This window comes from Bactrocera neohumeralis, chromosome 2 (assembly GCF_024586455.1).
Source record: "Bactrocera neohumeralis isolate Rockhampton chromosome 2, APGP_CSIRO_Bneo_wtdbg2-racon-allhic-juicebox.fasta_v2, whole genome shotgun sequence".
Classification (NCBI taxonomy): domain Eukaryota; kingdom Metazoa; phylum Arthropoda; class Insecta; order Diptera; family Tephritidae; genus Bactrocera; species Bactrocera neohumeralis.
The window spans coordinates 60,680,312-60,701,761 of NC_065919.1; the positions used below are offsets into that span (position 1 = coordinate 60,680,312).

Here is a 21,450-nt window from a genome sequence, read left to right on the forward strand (position 1 = left end):
TCATCGGAATGATTAAAATTACTCAAGAAAAGCGCTGATAATCGAAAAAAAAATTGAAAACAAAAATGTCATTTCCGTATTAAATTTACTTATCTTCATTTCTCTAACTCAAATCTTGCATTTCATCTAAATCCTAGCACCATCTTCGTAGCTAACGTATATGCTGCTGCAACACTTAGGCCCAACACTTTCGTTGCAACAAATCACTAGCTACAGACAAACTTACAAACACGCATGCTAAATGTAGCACACTAACCCGATCACCAGACCGCTCGCAGAAGCTACAATTCTCCTCTTGCCTTCACCTTGTCAACTTGTCCGCAGTGCCGGTATGCACAAGCATACATACACACACACATTCACATATATACAATTCAACACTATTCACATAATAAACGCTCTCCGCTCTGCGGCGACACTAGCCACGGTTGCCCGTCGAAAACAAGCCAGCCGCCCCGTGCAATGCCTGTTCATTGAGAATTTCGTTTCAGTAGTTGGTCGCATCTTCGAGATACTCGTTCGTACGGTTCTACGCTTTACACAGTGATATTCGCACGCGGTCACATACATACATACATACATATAAGCAATATAAGGCAAATAATTGTTTTTGCTTATACTTTTTTGCGCTATCAATTTGTTTGTGCGTTTGTACGTGTGTTTTGCGACGACAAGTGGACGCGTGACACGCGAGTGCCCCCACATACTAGACATACATACATCCACGCATACATATCTGCAAACAATTGTTAATAGGCTGTTAAAAAGGCGTTGTAGTGCAGCAGCAACAACAACAGCAGCAAAAGTCACTAGGAAAAATCAATTGCATTCAATTTGCCAGTGTTTTTTTGTTTGTATTTTGTGGTGAAAAGTGTGTCTTTAGCACAACCAATTCAAAATGAGGGAAATCGTTCACTTGCAAGCTGGTCAATGCGGCAATCAAATTGGCTCAAAGGTGCGTGGCGCGAATATTTTTGTTTTTTTTTTTATATTTTGAGAGTTGCATATACATATATGTTTATAATATATAAAAGTGTCTACAGTGAAAAAAAATTATAAATATATTTACTTTATTTTATAGGCCTATATTTTTAAATTTTTTCTAGTTTTGTGTTATATTTATTAAAAAATTATTTGTAAAATAGTTTCAAATTTAACAAAATTATTAATCTTAATTAAACATTTTTTATAAATGTATTTTTTAATATATTGAAACATTGTTCGATGATAGAAAAATATATAATACAGAATACTATAATGAATTACAATTAAAATAAAATTTCTAAAAATATTCGCTCATGCTGGAAGAGAATATATGTAAATAAATATATGTGAATATAAAAAATTATTTTTTTTAATTATTTTATTTTTTACATTTAATTTTTATAAACCAAATAATATTTTTATATTATTTTGAAACATTAATAAATTTAGATACACAATATATATTAAAAAAATATATAAAAGTATTTACTAAAGCGAGCAGAGCATTATGAGCATTAATTATTTATTTTTTATAAAAAAAAATATATTTTTATAATATTTATAATATTTTGCAAAATGTATAAATATCTTCTATATGCCCAAATCACATTCCGAATAAGAAAATAAATACTTCAGGAAATATTTTATATAAAACATAAAATATATGGCAAATAATACTAGAGGACCATTTATTTATTTATTTATTTTTTTTTTTTTTTGTACTTGCTAAAAAATCCTAAATTATCGTTAATTATTTTATTAATATTTTAAAACTTCCCAAACTTTCTTCAAAATCTCCATCGAATCCCCAAGAATTTCAAACATTTCTATTTCGTAATTTTTTTTTAATATTTTTTTCTTGCGTTCGTGGCTTTGCAAATACTTGGCAAGTCATTTCACCACAATAAGTGACGTCTGTCTGCTATTTTACACTTCCCTTCATTGTTGTATTATTTTTTGCTAGAGAAATTTTACTCTCTAATGCCTTATAATTAGCTCAGCTGTAGTGTTCCGGTACTATTTATAAACAATAACAAAAAAAAGCAAACAAAAAATGAGAGATTCTTTTTCGAATTGCTTTCGCTCATATTTCATTGTTGTTCGCTTTTTTACTTTTCTCTGTTTTTGTGCTGTTTTTGTGTGCACACGAGGTCGACCACCCGTTTGCCGCACACATGCAAAGCGCCTTTTCTAACCTCAAAAATTAATTTTTATAAAATTACGAGAAGCAGCTGCCGCCGAAGCAAATAAAAAAGAAAATATTTGTTGCGAAAAATAATAGAGAGATAAAAAGAGGAATTGGAAGCCACCAAAGCCGGCAACGCTGCTGCTCTCCTCACCTGAACTACAATTTGGCGCTCTTATTTTATATTATTATTACCCGTCCACCTTGTTTGTCATGTGAAAATCATGAGGTGAAAAAAATTGTACGTGTAAAGAATGGTGTAAGAATGAGAAAAATCGTGCATTTGTATGTTATCGCTAAGCGCATAATTTTGCTTTGCACTATCTTCCGTTTGGTCGCGTCAAATGACTAACAGCAAATACCGAGATACCGATTTTTAGTGGGAAACAGCTGCATGGGCGCACAGATACTGTATATGTACATTTGCGTGTGCATGTCGCTGTGTATGCACTTCGCTGGCTTTCTAATGGCACGTAAGTGATTCTCGCTGGTCATGCGGTCGGCGCTCGTCGTCAACTCGTCGCTTTTCCTCATTACATTTTACATCGGCAAGTGTTTTTTTTTTAACTGTGTGTTTGGAAAGTTCCATTTTTCTCATTTTCCTCTCTCATTTCTTTCTAGTATATTAAGATTTCCACAGATTTATTTTTCAGCCACAGCTCACAATTAATATGATTGCTGCCTTAATCGCCTTACTCGTAATTTGTTGTTGTTGTTTAGGCAATTAATTGCAATTAGAGGCCGTTCTTATTCAGTTGGAAAGCCGGTAGTGCAATGACCCAGACTTTTGTTCAATTATTACGGCTATATAAGAAATGTTTGGGATGATCTAAGACTATTCCGAAGAAAAAATTTATCTTTTGATAGATCGGACCCACTCCGTGACTTGAGAAACATCCCCAGACCATTACGTTACCTCCTCTATGTTTCACAGTACCTTGTGCATAACGCAGATTTAAACGTTGACCTTTTGGCCTTCGTACCAGCTTTAACTTCCTTTTCACTTCCTCTAAAATTGTACTTGGACTGATCTGGAAAAAGTACGCTCTTCCAGTTAATGTGAGCTTTTGCAAATTCAAGATGCGTTTTTCGATTTTGTTTCAATCAAATAACATCCGTATCATTTCAAACAATCTGTGAGTAATTGCCCGCCTATAGTGGCAATATCCACGATTTCAGCTATGTTAGTAATACTGTTTTAGGTTAAATGGCGGCTATTTTGAAAGCTGATATTTTTAACTTATTTAATACATAATATCGATATCATATATCGTAGGTAAATTACTACAAAATAATGATAAGGCCGATTACGGAATCAAAATCCGTAACTAAACTAGAGTTCCTAAAGTTATTAGAAGTGCATACTAAGTTTCCAGGTTTACCAAATTCCCGAAAGACCGATAATTCTATCTGCCTACAAACCACACCAAACCGTTGTTTTTCTGGATGAAATGGAAGCTGTTGAATCTCTTCACGTTGCCCTATGTCCCGATTGCGGCAATTTTACTTGTTTACATACCCATTGAGCTAAAAGTGGGCTTCTTTGCTGCACAAAATCAGTACATCACCCTTTATAAGGCAATGAATAAGGAGTTTATATTCAATTGCTATTCATTTTTTTCTCAAAAAGGTGTTTTTTTAGCGAACATGATACACACAATTGTATATTTAAAATTATGTATTTTCGATATCCGAACAAAACACATAAGTAATTGGACCGCTTTGTTTATTGTCATCTAGAAATCAAAACACAACTGAAATGGTTTACTTTCAAGATAATAACCATTGAACTAGAGTATCTTTGTGTTTAGTTTTTATCGTATATTGAGCTCTCTGGGGAACCAACAAGCACAACTCCAAGGAATTCGAGTGTTCAGTAACATAATCCACAATAACAGTCTAAAGTATAACAGTTTCAATCTTTTGCTTCTAAATTGAGCTGTCGACTAAATCTTATCATGACATATTATATCACCAAATATTTCACAAAGTCGTATTTCTTTATAAATTTTCAAACGAAAGATCATTTGAGTTTAAACTACATACTTATAAGTTATAACTGTCAAGACACTGTGGTTATGCTCTTTCAGTGGTTTTTGGATTTTCGTTTAAAGTTAAAAGAAAATACATACTTTCGTTATATTTTATTTGGACTAAGCTTTTAAGGCTTTTCTCATCCAGTGATTCGGAACATTTTTCAATTAAGCTGACTTTTGAAGTCACATAAACATTTTTCTTTTGAAGAAAAATGGCTCCAGCAAGAACGTATTTGTAAATTTTTCTTTCTCCGCATATTCTGGATTAATTAATGAGAGTTATTATATCTATAAAATCTTGTTTTCAAAGCGACAAGTAATAAGATTTTTAATGCAAATATGAAATTACTCTCAGTCACAAATTGAATCAGAATAAACTCGAAAATACTTTATTAAAATCGTCTTAAAACAGAAACTCTTTTACCTTCAAAGCAACAAATTTAATTCAAATAAATCACGTTATTAAATGTGGAATTTAATAGGAAATGGTCCAAAGTACGAAAACATATACTTATAGCGCTTTAAATATTTATTGAAACTTTTTCGATAAAATTGTGAAAAAATGTACCCAAACAGCCACGGCTGACGCATGAAATTGCGGTCACCTTTTGTTGACACGACTTCTGTGAAGTAAATTTGTGCGATACGCCCAGTAATTTGTATATTTGTAATAATTTGAAATAGTTTGTGCTTATGTATGAGTGTGATAACATAAATTGTACATTTGTACGCTGAAATTATATAATCAATTAAATTATTTACTTGCGCTGACATCATTTGGCGCTAACACGCATACTTTAAAACTTTATTATATACCAGATTTCCTGAAATAATACATATTTAAATATTTATTTAATATTTTAAACATTTAAACATACAAAAATTTACACGAACTTGTTGCTGTACTCACGGTGCGATGTGTCAGCAGCAGTTTTAACCTTGTCAATGGAACAATTGTCGCACGCAGCCAAGCGTTAGATCGTGATATGTATTTAAATGTATGCGTGTCTTTGTAAAATTACTCATAGTAAGTAAAAATATTACTATTTTTGTTATGACTAAAAAAATGCTCCAATTATTTTCATGATAATTATGGCATTTTCATAAAAACTGCGAGACTATCAAGCTATTAAAAGTCGTTTTAACCTATGTTTATACCCCTTTGTGTGTGTGTGTGCGTATAATGAATTCGAATATTCTACACCATTAGTCAGAGTAGGAATTTTAATCATATTTCATATGTATCATAAACTTAATATATATAATTTTTTTTTTGCCGGTGATAAGCTATCGCACTGTGTGTTGCATAGAGCCCCTTCGGTGATAACAATAATTGAAATGATTAGGAGGTCTATACCTGTAGGTACAAACATATACGATATACTTACTATACAAATACTACAGCCAGAATACAGCAATATCTTCAAATGTAATTTTTATGGTGTTGCCTTAAATACCTCACACTGTTTATGGCAAAGCATTTAAAAACGGCATATGTCGATTTCCATTCCATTCCAATCTGTGATTTCTATTTAAATTTTGAACAAACCTTTTAGCCATCTTTCATGTAAATTTATTCAGCGAATGCCTACAAAGTATTAGTTGAGCCTAAACACAACTTGAATCATGGTTAGTCTTTCAATATAACTTGTAATATACCAATTGTTCAATCGACATAAGTCTTTTTACACCCTGAATAGGGAAAATTAAGTCTGCCACGAAGTTTGTAGCACCTAGAAGAAAACGTTGGAGACCCTAAAAATATATATATAAATAATTAACATGATGTGCTAAGTAGATTTAGCAATGTCCGCCTCTTAGGTTATATACATATATGTATACGAACCTATCGGACTGTTTTTGAGATATCGAACGGAAATTTTGCACACGTTCTTTTTTCACCAAGAAGCTTATCATTTGTCTCAAATGCTGATATCGGACTCCTATAGCATATAGCTGCCATACAAACTTCTAGCTTTTCACCAAATTCACATGACCACTCGCAGGACACCGTTTTGACCCAATTGAGATATAAAAGCTGAATCGAATTAGGCTCTGATGGCCTTCACGACGTAGGTTTTTTCCTAGTGCTATGATGACTGGAAAATTCGTTGGCATAAGTGTTTGCAGGGGAGGGAATTACTTTGAAGCAGATGAAATGAATACAATTCCCCTTTCAATTTGATCACAGTAGTACATATTCACAGAAGTCTGTTTATCATACAATTAGGTGACCGAGCGTAGCAGAATTTGTATCCATACTCTTGCATAATTGACAACTGCAAATCGCCATCGTTATCAAAGCAAACAAAAAATTATTCAATCAAGCGTAGAATTTCGCAAATATTTTGTTTTCTTAATAGCCGCAAGCTTGATTAAAAGCTTTACATTGCTTAATTAAACTCAATTAATGTTAAAAGTGGAAGCGGAGAATTATGATTTAGTATATTTTATGCAACTAGGTACCTGACATGCTATTTTTTAAAGGTAATTGTAAAAACTATATGAAGAAACAAAGCAAAAACTTGAGGGTACAGCTAGAAGTTGTTCAACCGACACTTGTTCTACGACAGTTTCTGTTGAATTTGTGTTGGCAGAGTCACATAAAACTTCTCCCTGCTTTGCTTGACAGTTCATACTCAAAGAAAGAAGCGAAGAAAGCAAAGCGTATGTCAAAATGAACGCTTACCTTCCGTGCTTCGCTCTAATAAAAATGGCGGCTGAAGCGCTGAACACATAGAGAGCGACAGACTGCAAACTACATATGTCAAATATTAAAATACACACGTTCTTATGGGCAGTGCACGACTACACGACTGCAGGCCGACAGTTGTCGTTTCGCTAACCAATATCCTCCTATTTTTGCCAAAAAAAACATCGAGCTTTTCTGTCAAAGCAAAGCAAAAATTGTGTATGAAACTCACAAGTTTATATTTAATTTTACATCAATTCATTGTCAATTATATACTAAACTTGTTTTTAATTGCTCTAAAGTATGTCAGTTTACCTTTCATTGGGCTATAAATTACCTATTTTCTCTTGATTGCTTAAAAAATTTTTTGAACAAAATATTAAGACCCGATTCATCTGATTTGTATATTTTGGCCACAACGAAATTGTGTACATGCAAAATGGACAACTGCGTTGTTTTGTGTACATCCGGCCATTGTGTTGTTTTGCTTCTCAAAATGATATAAACTAAGATGAACAACGACGTTTTCAAACTTTCATCGCTTGGAATGCTGAAATTTCTGTCGTAGCCATTGTGTTGGGCATTAATAACTTGTCAAAGTCCATTTCAGATTCAATCTTGAACATTTTTTTTAATTCCCTGACATACATTCACAGAGCAATCAAAAACTGACCGACTTTGATTAGAAATATTAGAATCAAATATTCTTAGTTGTTTGTATGGTTGCATTGTGTCTTAAACTAAGTTTGAAACTGAATTAGTCTACTTAGGCAACTTGACAAGCAATCAGCGGTAACCTGAAAAAATATTAGTAAAATATCTTATCTTGTTTTGTTTTTGTATTTTGTTCTGAACTTTATCTCCAGTGGTTACATAACCCTAAATCGGCAGTTGACTGAGAAATGTGTGTTCTCTAGACTTTACATCATCAATTTAAGAAAAAAATTTAGCATAACAGGACTGTATCCTTCGCGCCAATCAGACAATGGGAATCAAAGCAATTTTATATGTATAACTCATATCACGATATATTCAAAAATGACCGACTTTGATTAGAAATATTAGAATCAAATATTCTTAGTTGTTTGTATGGTTGCATTAGGTTGTGTCTAATAAACTGCAATTTTATCTGATTTTTTATTAGTTACTTGGCAATGGACATATCTAGCGGTATCTGAAAAATATTTAGTAAAATATCTTATCTTGTTTTGTGTATTTTGTGGACAAAACTGCTCTATACTCTATACCAACATGTTGCAAGTGTATAAACATAAAACGACTCACCTTTAACCTTTATATTTCCGGTTGTTAACTATAATGCAATAATTTCTATGAACCTTTTAGCACCCTTAATAGGGTGATCTCATACTCTACCATAAATAAGAAGATCGTTGTAATTTGTGGCCTTACAACGTTGCTTATTTGTTTATAAACACCAATTATGCTTTTACTTGTGCACTTATTGTTATTGTTGTATGTGGTTTCACACGACTAATTTTACATATTTTCGCCGACGTCATCATTTGCGCAAGCAAACCTGTTTCTAACGCTACAAAGCAGAAATATAAAGAGTATACTCAAAGAGATATGGCTGGTTGAGAGATAAAGAATGCGAAACACAATTCTAGAACAAGTGAAAATTGTACGGTCGATTGCCATATTAATGGGACATTAAAAATTTCGAATTTTAAATTTAAATTCTTAAATAATGCTCGGTGTAAATAAATTGGTATAAAATGTTGACACATAAATTGTTATAAATATTGAAAAGAAATGTTGATATAAATTTAGAATTTGGCATAAATTTATTTTACTTAAATAAATTTTCGGTATGAATGAGATGGTATAAAATATTGGTGTACAATTTTGGTATAATTTTTCTTGCATAATTTTTATTTAGTGAATTTCGGTACTAAACTGATGTAAAAATTTATAGAAAATTTGATATAAATTTATTTTATTTCAAACATTTTTTCATAAAGAATTTGGTATAAGTATATTTTATATAAAAAAAATGTCTAATAAAAATGTGATACAAATTTATTTTGTTTAAAAACTTTTTTGGTATAAAAAAGTTGGTATAAAATATTGAAGCATGAAGTGGTATAAAAATTTGGTATAACTTTTACTTTCATAATTTTTATTATAGAGAATTTCAGTAATAAATTGGTATAAAAATTGATATAAAATTTGGTATCAATTTACTTATTATATAAATAGCTTTTTGAACAAGAAATTGGTATAAATTTATTTTACTTAAAAAAATTTCATAAAGAATTTGATATAAAAGACAGGCATTAAATTGGTATAAAAATTTTTTGGCTTGCTAGTTTTGTTTAGAGTTATTTTTGCCCAATATTATATTTGGTATGAATATACTTACATACATATGTACATACATATGTATATTACTTAAAAAGATCATAAAGAAGTTGGCATAAATTTATTTTATTTAAAAACTTTTTGGGTATAAATAAGTTGCTATAAAAGATTGAAGCATGAATTGGTATAAAAATTTGGTATACATTTATTTTACTTAAAAAAAATTTTCGGTATGAATGAGATGGTATAAAATATTGATATAGAAATTGTGTATGATTTTTTCTTAGATAATTTTTATTATAGAGAATTTCATTACTAAATTTGGATAAAAATTTATACAAAATGTGGTATAAATTTATTTTTTTATAAATAATTTTTTTAATAAAAAATTTTTGGACAAATTAATTTTACTTAAAAAAAAACTTTCATAAAGAATATATGATATATATAGATATAAAAGGCCGGCGCTAAACTGGTATAAAATTTTTTCAGCTTACTAGTTTCTTGTAAAGTTATTTTTTCCCAATATTATATTTGGTGTGAAATTTGGAAAGTCTCTTAAAAAATCAAGCTTACATTTTTATGTAATTTTGCTTAATCTTTCCAATATGTCACTCTATTAGTGCATATATATGTATATGTAGATACATAATTACAGTATACTAAATAAGTTGTCTATTAAGATTCTAAGTAATGATAAGTAATTTAACGGTCATTCAGTGTGCTTAATCGGCTTATGCTTTTATAATTTCACACATTAACTCCATTTATGTAGAAATATGTAACGCTACTTTATTCGACACAGATCCGTAAGTAGTGTAATCTTACGTAATGACAAATAATGCACGCTTCTAACATAAATTTTTACATACATATAAACAGCACATACAAAAATACATTCTAAGTGCTTACTCTCGAAGAGTATTTAAAGCGGCTTATTATGGCTTTTCTGTGCATTTTGAAATAAAAGAAGTACGAATACTACCTGTACATAAATAACAACTACAAACGCTGTATAATACATAGAACATATGCATTTGCTTTATTGTAGCAAAAACTAGGTACAAAAGTAACAACTCAGCTGTCTTTTTTCGCAGCGCCTCGTCATTGCCCTTTGTATGCATATTATTTCTATATTTTCTCACTTAGCGCTATTTACATATAAATACCCTGCAAGCAATTGTAATGCTTCAAGTAATATGATTTTAAAAGTATATATTTTTGACGTTTCTGTCTCACATAAGAAATTGCCTTACTTACTGTGATACATGAGAGAACAAAAAAGAGTTTTATCTACTTGAATATTATACAAAAAGACATTTTTTTATAATCCGTTACCTTATTAAGACAGTTAAAGGTTTTTAACTATGCCAGTATGGCTGACCAGTTAATATTCTATTCGCCACTCAACAAAATTTGACAAATCGAAGACGTCTACTATAACAATAAATATTTTTGGAATCACTAGTTCAACATATGTACATTCAATAATATTTTTTACAGCGTATGAAGTTTAGAACAGTTATGATTTCCACCAGTTTCAAGATGGTGGTTAACTGGGAAGCTTCGTGTAAATTCCCAAATTAGCAAAGATGTAATAAAATATTATTAAAATTTTCCTGCAGGGCTCATACGATAATATAAACATTTTACATGAACTCGTGTGTTCACTACACGAGTATACATATGTATATAAGTTATATTCTAGGCAATGAGAGCTCTGTCACTATCACGTCATTACAAAACGTTTGTACTAATAAGAAATAGACTTAACTCGTTGCTGTTGTTCTTTGCACCCAGATATAAGGTTGTCATATATTGTTACAGTGATCGGATTTAGTTCAAATATGAGCGTATCGTTACATAATCTATTTCCAACTAGACGGCAATTCCACAATACCCCCTCGTAGAAGCCACCCTCCTTATTTGCGAAGAACTCGGACAGCGTGGTCTGGCGTTGTCGTGGTGGAACATTATACCCTTCCTGTTGGTCAATTTATAAATTTAAAAATTCTTCCTACCAATTTAGTTCACAGTGCTGTCTTTTTCTTCAGAAATCCTTCAACTTTTAACTTCAATCAATTTGCATAATGACGAGTTGTGGAAAAATACATATGTAATTAGAAGCAACAGGTCCATTTCGATATCCTTTATCGATAAATTATTTATCTCTCAATTGTTATACATAACTAGTCTTTCAATAGAAACGCTACAAAAGTAGACCGATAAGAGAATATGAGACAAAAAATCATCAAATTAACGCAAGAACTGAAGCCGCTTGTCCACCAGAATCGTTGTATGTTCGTTAATTGAGCTAAGCAACAACTTAAAAATTATCCTAATTTTCATCGAAAACACATCTTCAGCGAAAAGCTCATTTCTGGCTAAATGGCTTCGTCAATAAGAAAAATATGCGTTATTGGTCAGGCAGCAATTCACACGTACTCCATGAGTCACCATTGCATCCCGAGGAAATTACGGTTTGGTGCGGTTTAAGGGCCAGCGGCGTCATTGAACTGTCCTCTTCCGTGATGATCATGACCGGGTCGTTACTGTGAATGGCTACCGCGCAATGATAACCCAATATTTTTGACCTTAATTGGATTATATGGACTTGCACAATACGTGGTTAAAAGAGGACGGCGCCAAAAGCCACACAGCGCGTGTCTCAATCGATTTATTGAAAGCCAGATTTGGTGAACATATTATCTCACGAAATGGCCCAGTCAAATGGCCGCCTCGGACGTCATTAGACTATTTTCTGGGGGCTGCGTCATGTCAAGTGGTCTATGTCAACAAGCCAGCGATGATTGATGAACTTTGTACGAATGTGGAACGTGAAATTGCAGCAGCCGATTTATGCTTGAAAACCGTCGAAAATTGGATTCAGCGGCTTGCCTTCTGCAAGGTGGCCATGCAAATGCAATCGAGTTCCATATACATATAATGGCATCGAATACTTTCACAAGAATAAAGAATTTCATTGATGTCCCAAACCGTCACCTACATCTTTAAGTTTGAAATTATTGAAAAGTGAATTGCAGCAAAATAGCAGTATTTGAATTTAAAATTTAAACGTGAAAATATATATATTTTTCTTTTTTGTAAATAATTGCATTTTTTTTTTTGTTTTGTGATGCTTTTTATTTCGTCATTAATATTCAATAATGCAAGTCAACAACATTATTCATCAAGTGTCTAGTTTTTCGTCCGCAACTTGCACATCAACAACTATATTTCCATCGAGAGCAACATTTTAATAGCTGCACATGTGTGCTTATTTTAAAATATTTATAATACGATTTTCATAAATAATACATATGTAATTTGGTATGTGTGTGGAACCTTATTTTTTCACTTTTCTATGCATTTTCACACACACAAAACCTACTACCAGGTCCCATCGCTTTCGTTAGCTGATGTGTTGGATATGGTAGGTGAAGCGGAAAAATGTATTCAAAATTATCTGCATGCATTTTGTTTTATTTTTTTAAGTTATTATTATTATCATTATATTGTAATTAATGAATATTTTTTTTCAGTACTTCAAAATCAGAAACAATCAAAAAAAAAGTGAAGAGTTTACATTTGTATATTTCTGTGCGAGTTTAATTTGCAGAATATTGTGAATATTGTTGGTGTCTCAGTAAACCAAAAGTGACGATATTAAAAGAAATTCAGTAAAATATAATTTGAATTAGTATAAACATTAAATTAATAAAACTTAAAATAAGTGTTTCACAACACTTTATATTTATCTAATTTCGAGACACTTAGTAATTAATACAGTGTTGCCCAGAATATTTATACATATATTTTGAAGAGTCCAGAATCAAGTTGTTAGGCTGTATCACCATATATTTTAAAATAGATTTCTGGTTTTGTACTTAACCAAAGTTTCGCTTAACTTTCTGGATGGATATCCAACAAGGTGGAACTTCGAAATGCTATCTAACGCAGTATCCAACCTTAGCTATTTACTTAGGAAGAAAAGCTCATAATTCTACCGCTAGGCCAAACAATTTCAAGGCTTTAGTAGAAAAAAGATTGGGTTATGCTAATTATTATTGAAGTACTCCAAAATTTGGCTAAAAACTAACAATTTTGTGACAAATCTCTGACTTTTCAAAACTACTCAGCTATTTTTGTCCTACTAATTTTCAAATACCAAAAACTGAAAATATACTGTATTTACAACTAAAAACTTCTCGATTCCAAATATTTACACCAAAACCTGTTGTTATTGCTTACTGGTTTATTAAAATAGTTGAATAACAAATAGCGGTAATTTATTTGACCTCTCTTGTGCAAAGAATAATTATATACAAGTATGTAGATAAATAATTTCCTGCTTCAACTTAAATATATATTGTTTTAGTAATTTTTAATGAGGTTATTCTTTAAGCATTTAAATTTTATGTTTCTTTATTGAAAGCAATGCTAATGGTAGGCAAGCTTTATACCCAAAAATTAACGTGTTTGGTCGATCCATAAAGATATTGAGATCCTTTGCTGTCCTTCAGCACAGTTTCTTTAATCTTATTCAGACTTATCATGGAAATGAGGATGGTAACTGGATTTCGAGCAGCGAGAAGTCGTTAAGCTACTCTCCTAGACGCTCACATTCCAATGAATCAATGTATAGAGGAAGTGCCAATCGGAGAGATCCTGGAGACCGGTACAGTCTTCTCCGCTGTTCTGGATGAGCGCCACCTCCCACGGGCATTAAATTCGTTTAACCCGGGACAGACGGTAAAGATGTCATACAGCTGGTTGGCCCACATTTACGCAATCTCTGCTAGCCTAGGTCATATTCTCAGAGCTTGGAGGCAGGTAAGGGTGGTATTGAAGCCGAAAGCCAGTAAGAGCTCTCATATGAATGCCAAAGATCTCAGGCCTATTAGCCTCTCTTCGTTTCTGCACATCAGATCAGCACACTGAGATACATGCCACTGAAGGCTCAGCATGACTATAGCAAAGGCAGGTGGGACACACTGCTCTGCACGCCATTGTGTTATGGCTAGTAACATATGTACATATATGCGGTGGACAATTATCGATATTGAGGAATCGTTCAACAAAGTACCACCGGGAGCGATCATCAGCGCTCTGTATAGGTTTAAGCAACTCATTCTCTCTTTTTTCTCTGCGGAACTATCGCGAAAGGCACTACGAAAGGTCAATGGAGGCAAGCCACAGGATGGGATTGTGTCTCCTTTATGCCGGATCTTAGTAGTAAATGTTTTATTGAAAAAACTTAAGGGAAGGGGCTATCGGATGGTGGAACGAGCTAATCAGATGATATTGCTCTTATCGCTCTACCGTCTATGAGTTAACATAAGGTTACCTCAGTGAGGTAACTAGATGGGTAAAAAAAGCGCCTTTGTTATCAATCCAACTAAAACGTAACTGGTTTTATTTACCTGGAGGTATAAAATTCCGGAACAACCTCTTTCCTCATTGGGGGCTCTCGAGTTCACCATGTCGGAAAGGTACAGTATTTGAGCCTCATTCTTTGATAGAAAGCTATCGTGGAAGCTCAATGTTGAGGATAGGGTGAGAAAGAGGTTGCCTTATATTCTTGTAAAGGTATCATTGGGAAGCGGTATAACCTCTCACCAAAAGCTATGCTTTAGCTTTACGAAACCGTAGTTAAGCCAGAACTGTCCTATGGTGTGTTTGTCTGGTAGAGGGAGCTCGATGAAGCCACACTCGATAAAGAGTTGGAACTTGTTCAACATACATACTAGGCATAAAACCGGACTATGGCAGTCCAAGTCGGATTACACGTGGCGTCACGAATAATCAGCATATTTACGTAATCTAACTTCCCTTTCTTTAATCTTCGTGTTTGAAGGATAGCATGTTCAGCACTACGGTTATAAAGCAATGAGAAAAGAAAGCAAAAGCTCGGTGAAGATGATACCAAGCCAAATGAATTAGAAATTTTAGCTGAAATAATAAAACGAGCTCTTTAATTAAGCTTAATTCAGAAATATTTTACTTGCATTCGATTACTTCGGATTTAATTGGAAATCTCCAGACAGCATTTATTAAAAACTTCAACATTGCAAAGTACGTCATATATCACCTCCATTCCAACGAATTTCTGTCCATTGAATAAATATTCCAGGTACAAATACTTTGATAGTCAAAATCAAGTTTGTATTATTGGTTTATGAATTGCAATATTTTTCGAATTTGGAATTAATCTCAGAAATAACTCTTCCACTTCTTCCATATCAACGAACACATAGATCACGCCATGTGAAATTACATTTTATTTCACAAGCAAAAGCTTATCAATATCCATTTTGTGTGTGCGAAAAAGATCCAAGTGCAAATTTAAATATTCAAAACATTCCCAAAAACATGATGGGACCATTATTTCAGCGAAAATCATTCACGCGATGTCGCATATTTTAATTGCCTGAGACCAGTAAAAAATCGAAAAAGCACTTGTGTGCTCCCACACCATTTTAAGCTGACCGCGGAATATGAATACAGTCGAGCAAATGAATAAGTTCGGCATTTACTATAAAGCACACTAAACGAATCAATCCATAACACCATTCTCGCTTTCCCATCATATTGAAATTGGCTAAAAATTTCCGAAAGACGCCATACAGAAATATGGTAAATTGTCTAAACCAACATGGACCCGGCACATAACAAAATTCAATTAAATAGGAAGTAAACCCTTCACCATTTTATCAATGCAAAATAGAAGTAGAAAAATTAAAACCTAATACGAGCAAGAGAAAAATGCCATTGAGTGCAAAAAATTGGCGCGCAACAATAACAACAAGAGAATGGTATGTGGTGACAAAAGCTGTGACGCGCCGCCGCAGCACTAAAAGCGTAGAAGGCGAAAGCAATTTCCATATTTATGACATGCAATATTTAGTTGTTGCTTTTTTCTAGCCAAATACATGTATGTACTTGTAGTTGTAGCGTAGAATATATATTTATATGTTTCATATCACAGCCCACAAACGCCGCCTTTCTATCGTTCATATCGAACATATTTCTCCTGCAAAAACAATTGCAATATTGGCGGACTGAAAGTGGAAGCATAGAGGAAGCGGAGGAAGAGCAAGTGCACGGGGGTGAGGACGAGGCAACAAGGCAACAAGCGCACGCTCAATTTGCATATTTGTGTGGAATTTCGTTATCGTTTTGCATGCATATATATACGAGGCAGACTTTAAGCGGGCACACAAAGTCATATACATACATAAGTATCCCCTAAACATTCCCTGCATTGGAAACTCAAACTAGTCAGGAAAAGTATCGTCAGTAATTACTAGTTTACGACTAAACTCGGACTAGTCAGAATTAAAGTCGACTTTTACTAATTTGGTTAAGGAAGACAGCTTATTTAGATACTGATTGATCGATTGGTTCGATAAAAGATGAGTCATATACACCGGAGTCCACATATTTTGTGCGTGGGTCCTTGAAAAGATATAGTCTGACTTCGACAATTTTTAGGCGTAAGATAAAATACGTTGAGAGCATTATTTGTGCCAAATTTGATTCTAATATAATCATTGATGTTTGCTTTGTGTATTGTAAAGTGAAAGCATCAAATGGAAGTAGGCGATTTCGCTAATTTTCACAGTGTATGTTAATCATGTTTCAATAAGTCATTTGTACAGGCTTCTCTTGCAGTCAACTTTATTCCATTAAGAGAGTTCTGCATTGACCGAAACAAATGGTAGTCCGATGGTGCAAGGTCCGGGCGATCAAAACTTCCCAGCCAAGCTCTCCCAGTTTTTGCCGAGTCATCAAAGATGTGTGTGGTCTAGTTATCCTGTTGGAAGACGAAGCCCTTTCTATTGATCAGTTCTGTGCGTTTTTTTTTTTCATTTGCTTACTTCAATCTCATTAGTTGTTGACAGTAAAATGTAGAGTCAATCGTTCGACCAGGCTGGCGTAGCTCATACTGGATGATTCCTTTCCAATCCACAAAACACTCAGCATAAACTTTCGCGGCGTCAATTCAGGCTTTGCAACCATTTGTTCACCACGCTTGGACCATGATCTTTTTCGCACATTATTGCCATATTTGAGTTACTTTTCATCTCCTGTTACCATTCGCTTCAAAAGTGGTTCGATTTCGTTTCGTTTCCGCAGAAAATCGCAGATGTTAATTGAGTCCATTAAATTTTTCATAGACAATTCATGTGGTACCCAAACATCGAGTTTCCCTTTGTAGTCAGCCTTTTTTTAATGGTACATAACCGTTTGATGATGAAATTTAAATTAGTTAGCGATGTCATGGCGGCTTATGTGACGGTCCTGGTTAATCCTTCCCATACTTTTTTCGACTTCAAACCAACGATCATTTGTTCCAGCATTTACACATAAAAGATACCGGTTGGTTAAATGAAAAAGGCGACAATCGGCTGACTAGTTGATATTGAGTTTTATTCTAGTTGCGAAGTAATTAGTTCATTACGAGATAATTTCATTGTTGGGTGTGGGCGGCGTATGTTGCAGCGATAAAAATCTAAATCCAAATTCGAAATCAAATCCAAACGACACACTAATACCACTGCAGCTAAATGAAAGAAAAATTAAGCAGGACATGCAACGTTTTACCATTCCACAATGCATCCACACTCACCAACGTCGCGGTAAAGCGCTTTTGGGATGGAATTTTAACTACAAGCAACAAAAATAATTGAGAGGCGGCAATTTTAAAGTGGAAGGATATTTGAATATGGATTGTGGACTTTGTGGGCTTCATTTGTGTTATGCGACTCGCCACAGTGCTCGCCATTGCCAATGGCGTGCACTCAAGTGAAAAGCAAATTTTTCAAATGCAAATTTTTATTTGATATTTCTTTTGCCTATTTCTTACTTTTCCACACCACTCACCCTTTCGAAGAGCACATCAATTGTAGCGATTGCAAATGGAAAACAACTTCGAATAAAACATATTTTACCATACATGAAATTTTAGTCGAATGGTACTCTGTGCTCCTGCACGAAATATACATTTATTGTTGTACACATGCATTCATACAATATTCGAGCGTAGAATCTGTATACAGCTAGAACAACACCTAGAAAGAGAAACACCTGGCTTAGCCGAAAATCAATATGGGTTTCAAAGCCACAGGTCAACAATAGACGCTGTCAAAACGCTAACGGAGGTCGCAAACAAGACAATTGCAGCAGGTAGTTGTATGGTCAAAAAGAATATTACGTTATAGTAACGTTCGATGTTAGTCAACTCGGCCGCATGTCACAGAAGCCCTGGAACGAAAGAAAGAAGATTATATCCAGCTACCTCTCGGATAGGTTACTTATTGTTATATGACATATACAAGGACCTAAAAATATTGTGACAGACGGTGTACCAAAGCTCAGTACTAGGGCCGCCACTGTGGAATGTTTCATATGACGTTGCGTTACGTATGCCAAAGAAATACTGTGAGACGAGTAAGGAGCCAAAGCAAGAAAGACAAACCTTAATGAGTGGTAGTACGGTGGGACGAAACAGCAAAAGGAAGATGGACACACACGCTAATCAGAACGCGCAAGCATGGATAGAGCGAAACCACGGTGAAACTGACCATTACTTGGCGCAGTTCCTGACTAAGCACGCCTGCTTTAGAGAGTATTTAAACAAATATGAATATGACGGTTGGATTGATCGCTCTTTTTGTCTGTGCCCACGTTATAAAAGAGAAAGAAAGGAACTAGAGAAACTTTTTGCAGACCGGCTAATCATTGAAAATACATACATATTGTACCTCACATGAAACGCTCCCAACAGGTGTGGAACTCAGTTAGAAAATAGAGCACGACAGTCCTAATAGCGTTTAGTTCTAGTTTAGAAAGTTCTCCTTGTGAAGAAATTCGAGAATTCGGTTCCGCCAATTTCCCGTCATAATTTACTCTCATGGGAAAATTAGACAAGATTGTGACCTTGTTTGGTCCCATCGTCTTAAACTTCTTTTATTTAAAGGGTGTTCTACAACTTATAAGTGCTCTAGAACTTTAGTGCCAAAATCATATTCGAAGGCCAGAAATTAAAAAAAAATATCAACAAAGTTTGATCGCACATTTTCCTTGGGTTTGAACCCCCGTATACCGCATAACAACCAGGGCCTAAATACACTTCGCTATGGCAACTGTAAACACTACACTCACAGGCACAAAAATTGCCTCAGCGCAGCTTTTTAGCTTAAAAACAGTATCTGAAATGTGAGCGCTAGATTCAACTGGTCCTTCACTCGAGCCACTCGCCACTCGAATGGAATTTTAACAATTTATGCACAAATACGCTATATTTACAGGAATATGCATTTTTTACTCGCTTTCTCGATGCTCTTTTTACCATAACCTAACTTGAAAAAGAGTTGAGCAAGAAATAAATGTATTTGCATACTGAAATACGCGTAGGTCAGATGTAGTGTACTCATATCTACACACACACACACACTAGCTTTGAGTTTAAAAAAGCTACATCGTCACCGGCAAATTCAATCAACTTGTTATAATGTAACAACGAGAAAAATTGCCAACACTACACTTTGTAATCATAAACGAATTATACGCTAGCTGGCTAGTGTTCACTCAACCACACGCACATACACACAGAAAATTTGTGTGGTTTTTTGCGATTCTCTCAAAGGATTACTTTATCCTTTGGCGTTTTTGCGACGATTTTGCGATAATCCAATATTCTGCTGTTATTTTAATGCCTATTATGCATGCATATATTTGTATGTGTATTACTATACATACACACTATATGAATATACAAATATGCCTGTGAATATGCACACGCCTTAAAAAAGCAAATGCTGAAGTAAAAGTCAACGGTGAAGTGGACAAAAATAATGAAAATGGAACCATTTTAAATATATGAAAACTGATGTAAAAATTATTATGTATTTTTGTCATTTATAAGTTAAAATTTTCCACAATGCAGTATTTGTGCTTAATAACGAGCTTTTTTTTTTGCTATATACTCTACGTCAACGTTTTTGCACCGCAGAAGTCCAGAGGTTTTTGATATGTTTCCCTCTCTCTCTGTTGCCAGCCAGAGTCTAATGTCTTAACTAAAAATTCAAGCTCTTATAAAATGGTTTAAACTCATTATAACTTTGCAGCTTGCTCAACAAAACCTTTCGTTGAAATTTTTTTATAATTTATACCAGTACATTGAACATATCTTTCACCATTTTACTTGATCCGCTTATATATTAAATATTTAATTGCTCAGTATACTTTCCCATCTTAATCTGAATAGAACAAAATCAGAATGTTATTTTAGATAAAAAAGAGAAATAAAGCAGCCCTTGACTAATCTTGGAACGTGGCGAACGAATAACCGAAAGGGCTGGAATTAGATTAGAATAAAGTAACAGAGATAGAATAGAAAACGCATAAACAGGGTTTGTCCGGAAAGTAATAGGACTGATTTTCTTCCGGCGCGACTGTACTTCGAAGCGTGCGCGCACCGACTGGTAACGGGCGTTCCTAGCTAACGATGAGCGGCTGGTCAGTTGTCTTCGAAAATTGGTGCAAACCGAAAATGAAGCGTTCGTTATAGCAGAGGTACGCGATAAAAATCTATGTGAAAGTCGGTAAATCTGCAACAACAACGTTTGATATGATCAAGCAGGCTTACCAAGATGTTGCTTTAGCAAGAAGTGGTGTATTTCAGTTGCACTGGGCCTTTTTGGAGGGCCGAGAAGAGGGCGCTGATGAAGACCGTGCTGGGTGACCTGCGACTTCGACAAACACCGACAGTGTGACTCGTGTGCGCAAAGTTTTGAACTCAGACCATCGATTTTTGTTTATAGTATTTGTTTAATTGCTTAGAGGTTATATTTATCAAAATCTGTGGTTCATGACATTGTGAAGGAGCACTTGAACATGTGCAAGGTGTGCGCGAAGATGAGGAGATCCCAAAAGAGCTCACTGACGACAAGCAATTGCGGCGGTGGAAGTGTGCCAAGAATATTTGAACATGTGTGAAAGCCAAGATGTGGCCGCACCGGACATTTTTTTGTTTCCTTGCCTGAAAAGACCGATGAAAGGCAAGCATTTTGAGACGACAGAAGGGATCCAAGCAGCATGCACCTCGGCTCTCAAGGCCATTTCGGAGAGTGCCTTCCGTGACGCCTTCAATGCTGGCAGTGCTGCATCGACGCAGAAGGAGCCTGTTTTGAAAGTTTTTAAAGAATTGTAACGATTGGTTCAAT

The 21,450-nt window shown here is 34.2% G+C and overlaps 1 protein-coding gene across 1 annotated transcript in view; it reads left to right on the forward strand.

The window, feature by feature from the left end:
* The first annotated feature begins 471 nt into the window (after positions 1–471).
* LOC126752620 (tubulin beta chain) overlaps positions 472–21,450 on the forward strand; it is a 112,459-nt gene continuing 91,480 nt past the window's right edge. Inside the window, exon 1 of the mRNA XM_050463561.1 lies at positions 472–955. Within this exon, the coding sequence (XP_050319518.1) occupies positions 899–955 (57 nt within the window). The 5' untranslated portion in view covers positions 472–898. The remainder of the gene's footprint in view (positions 956–21,450) is intronic.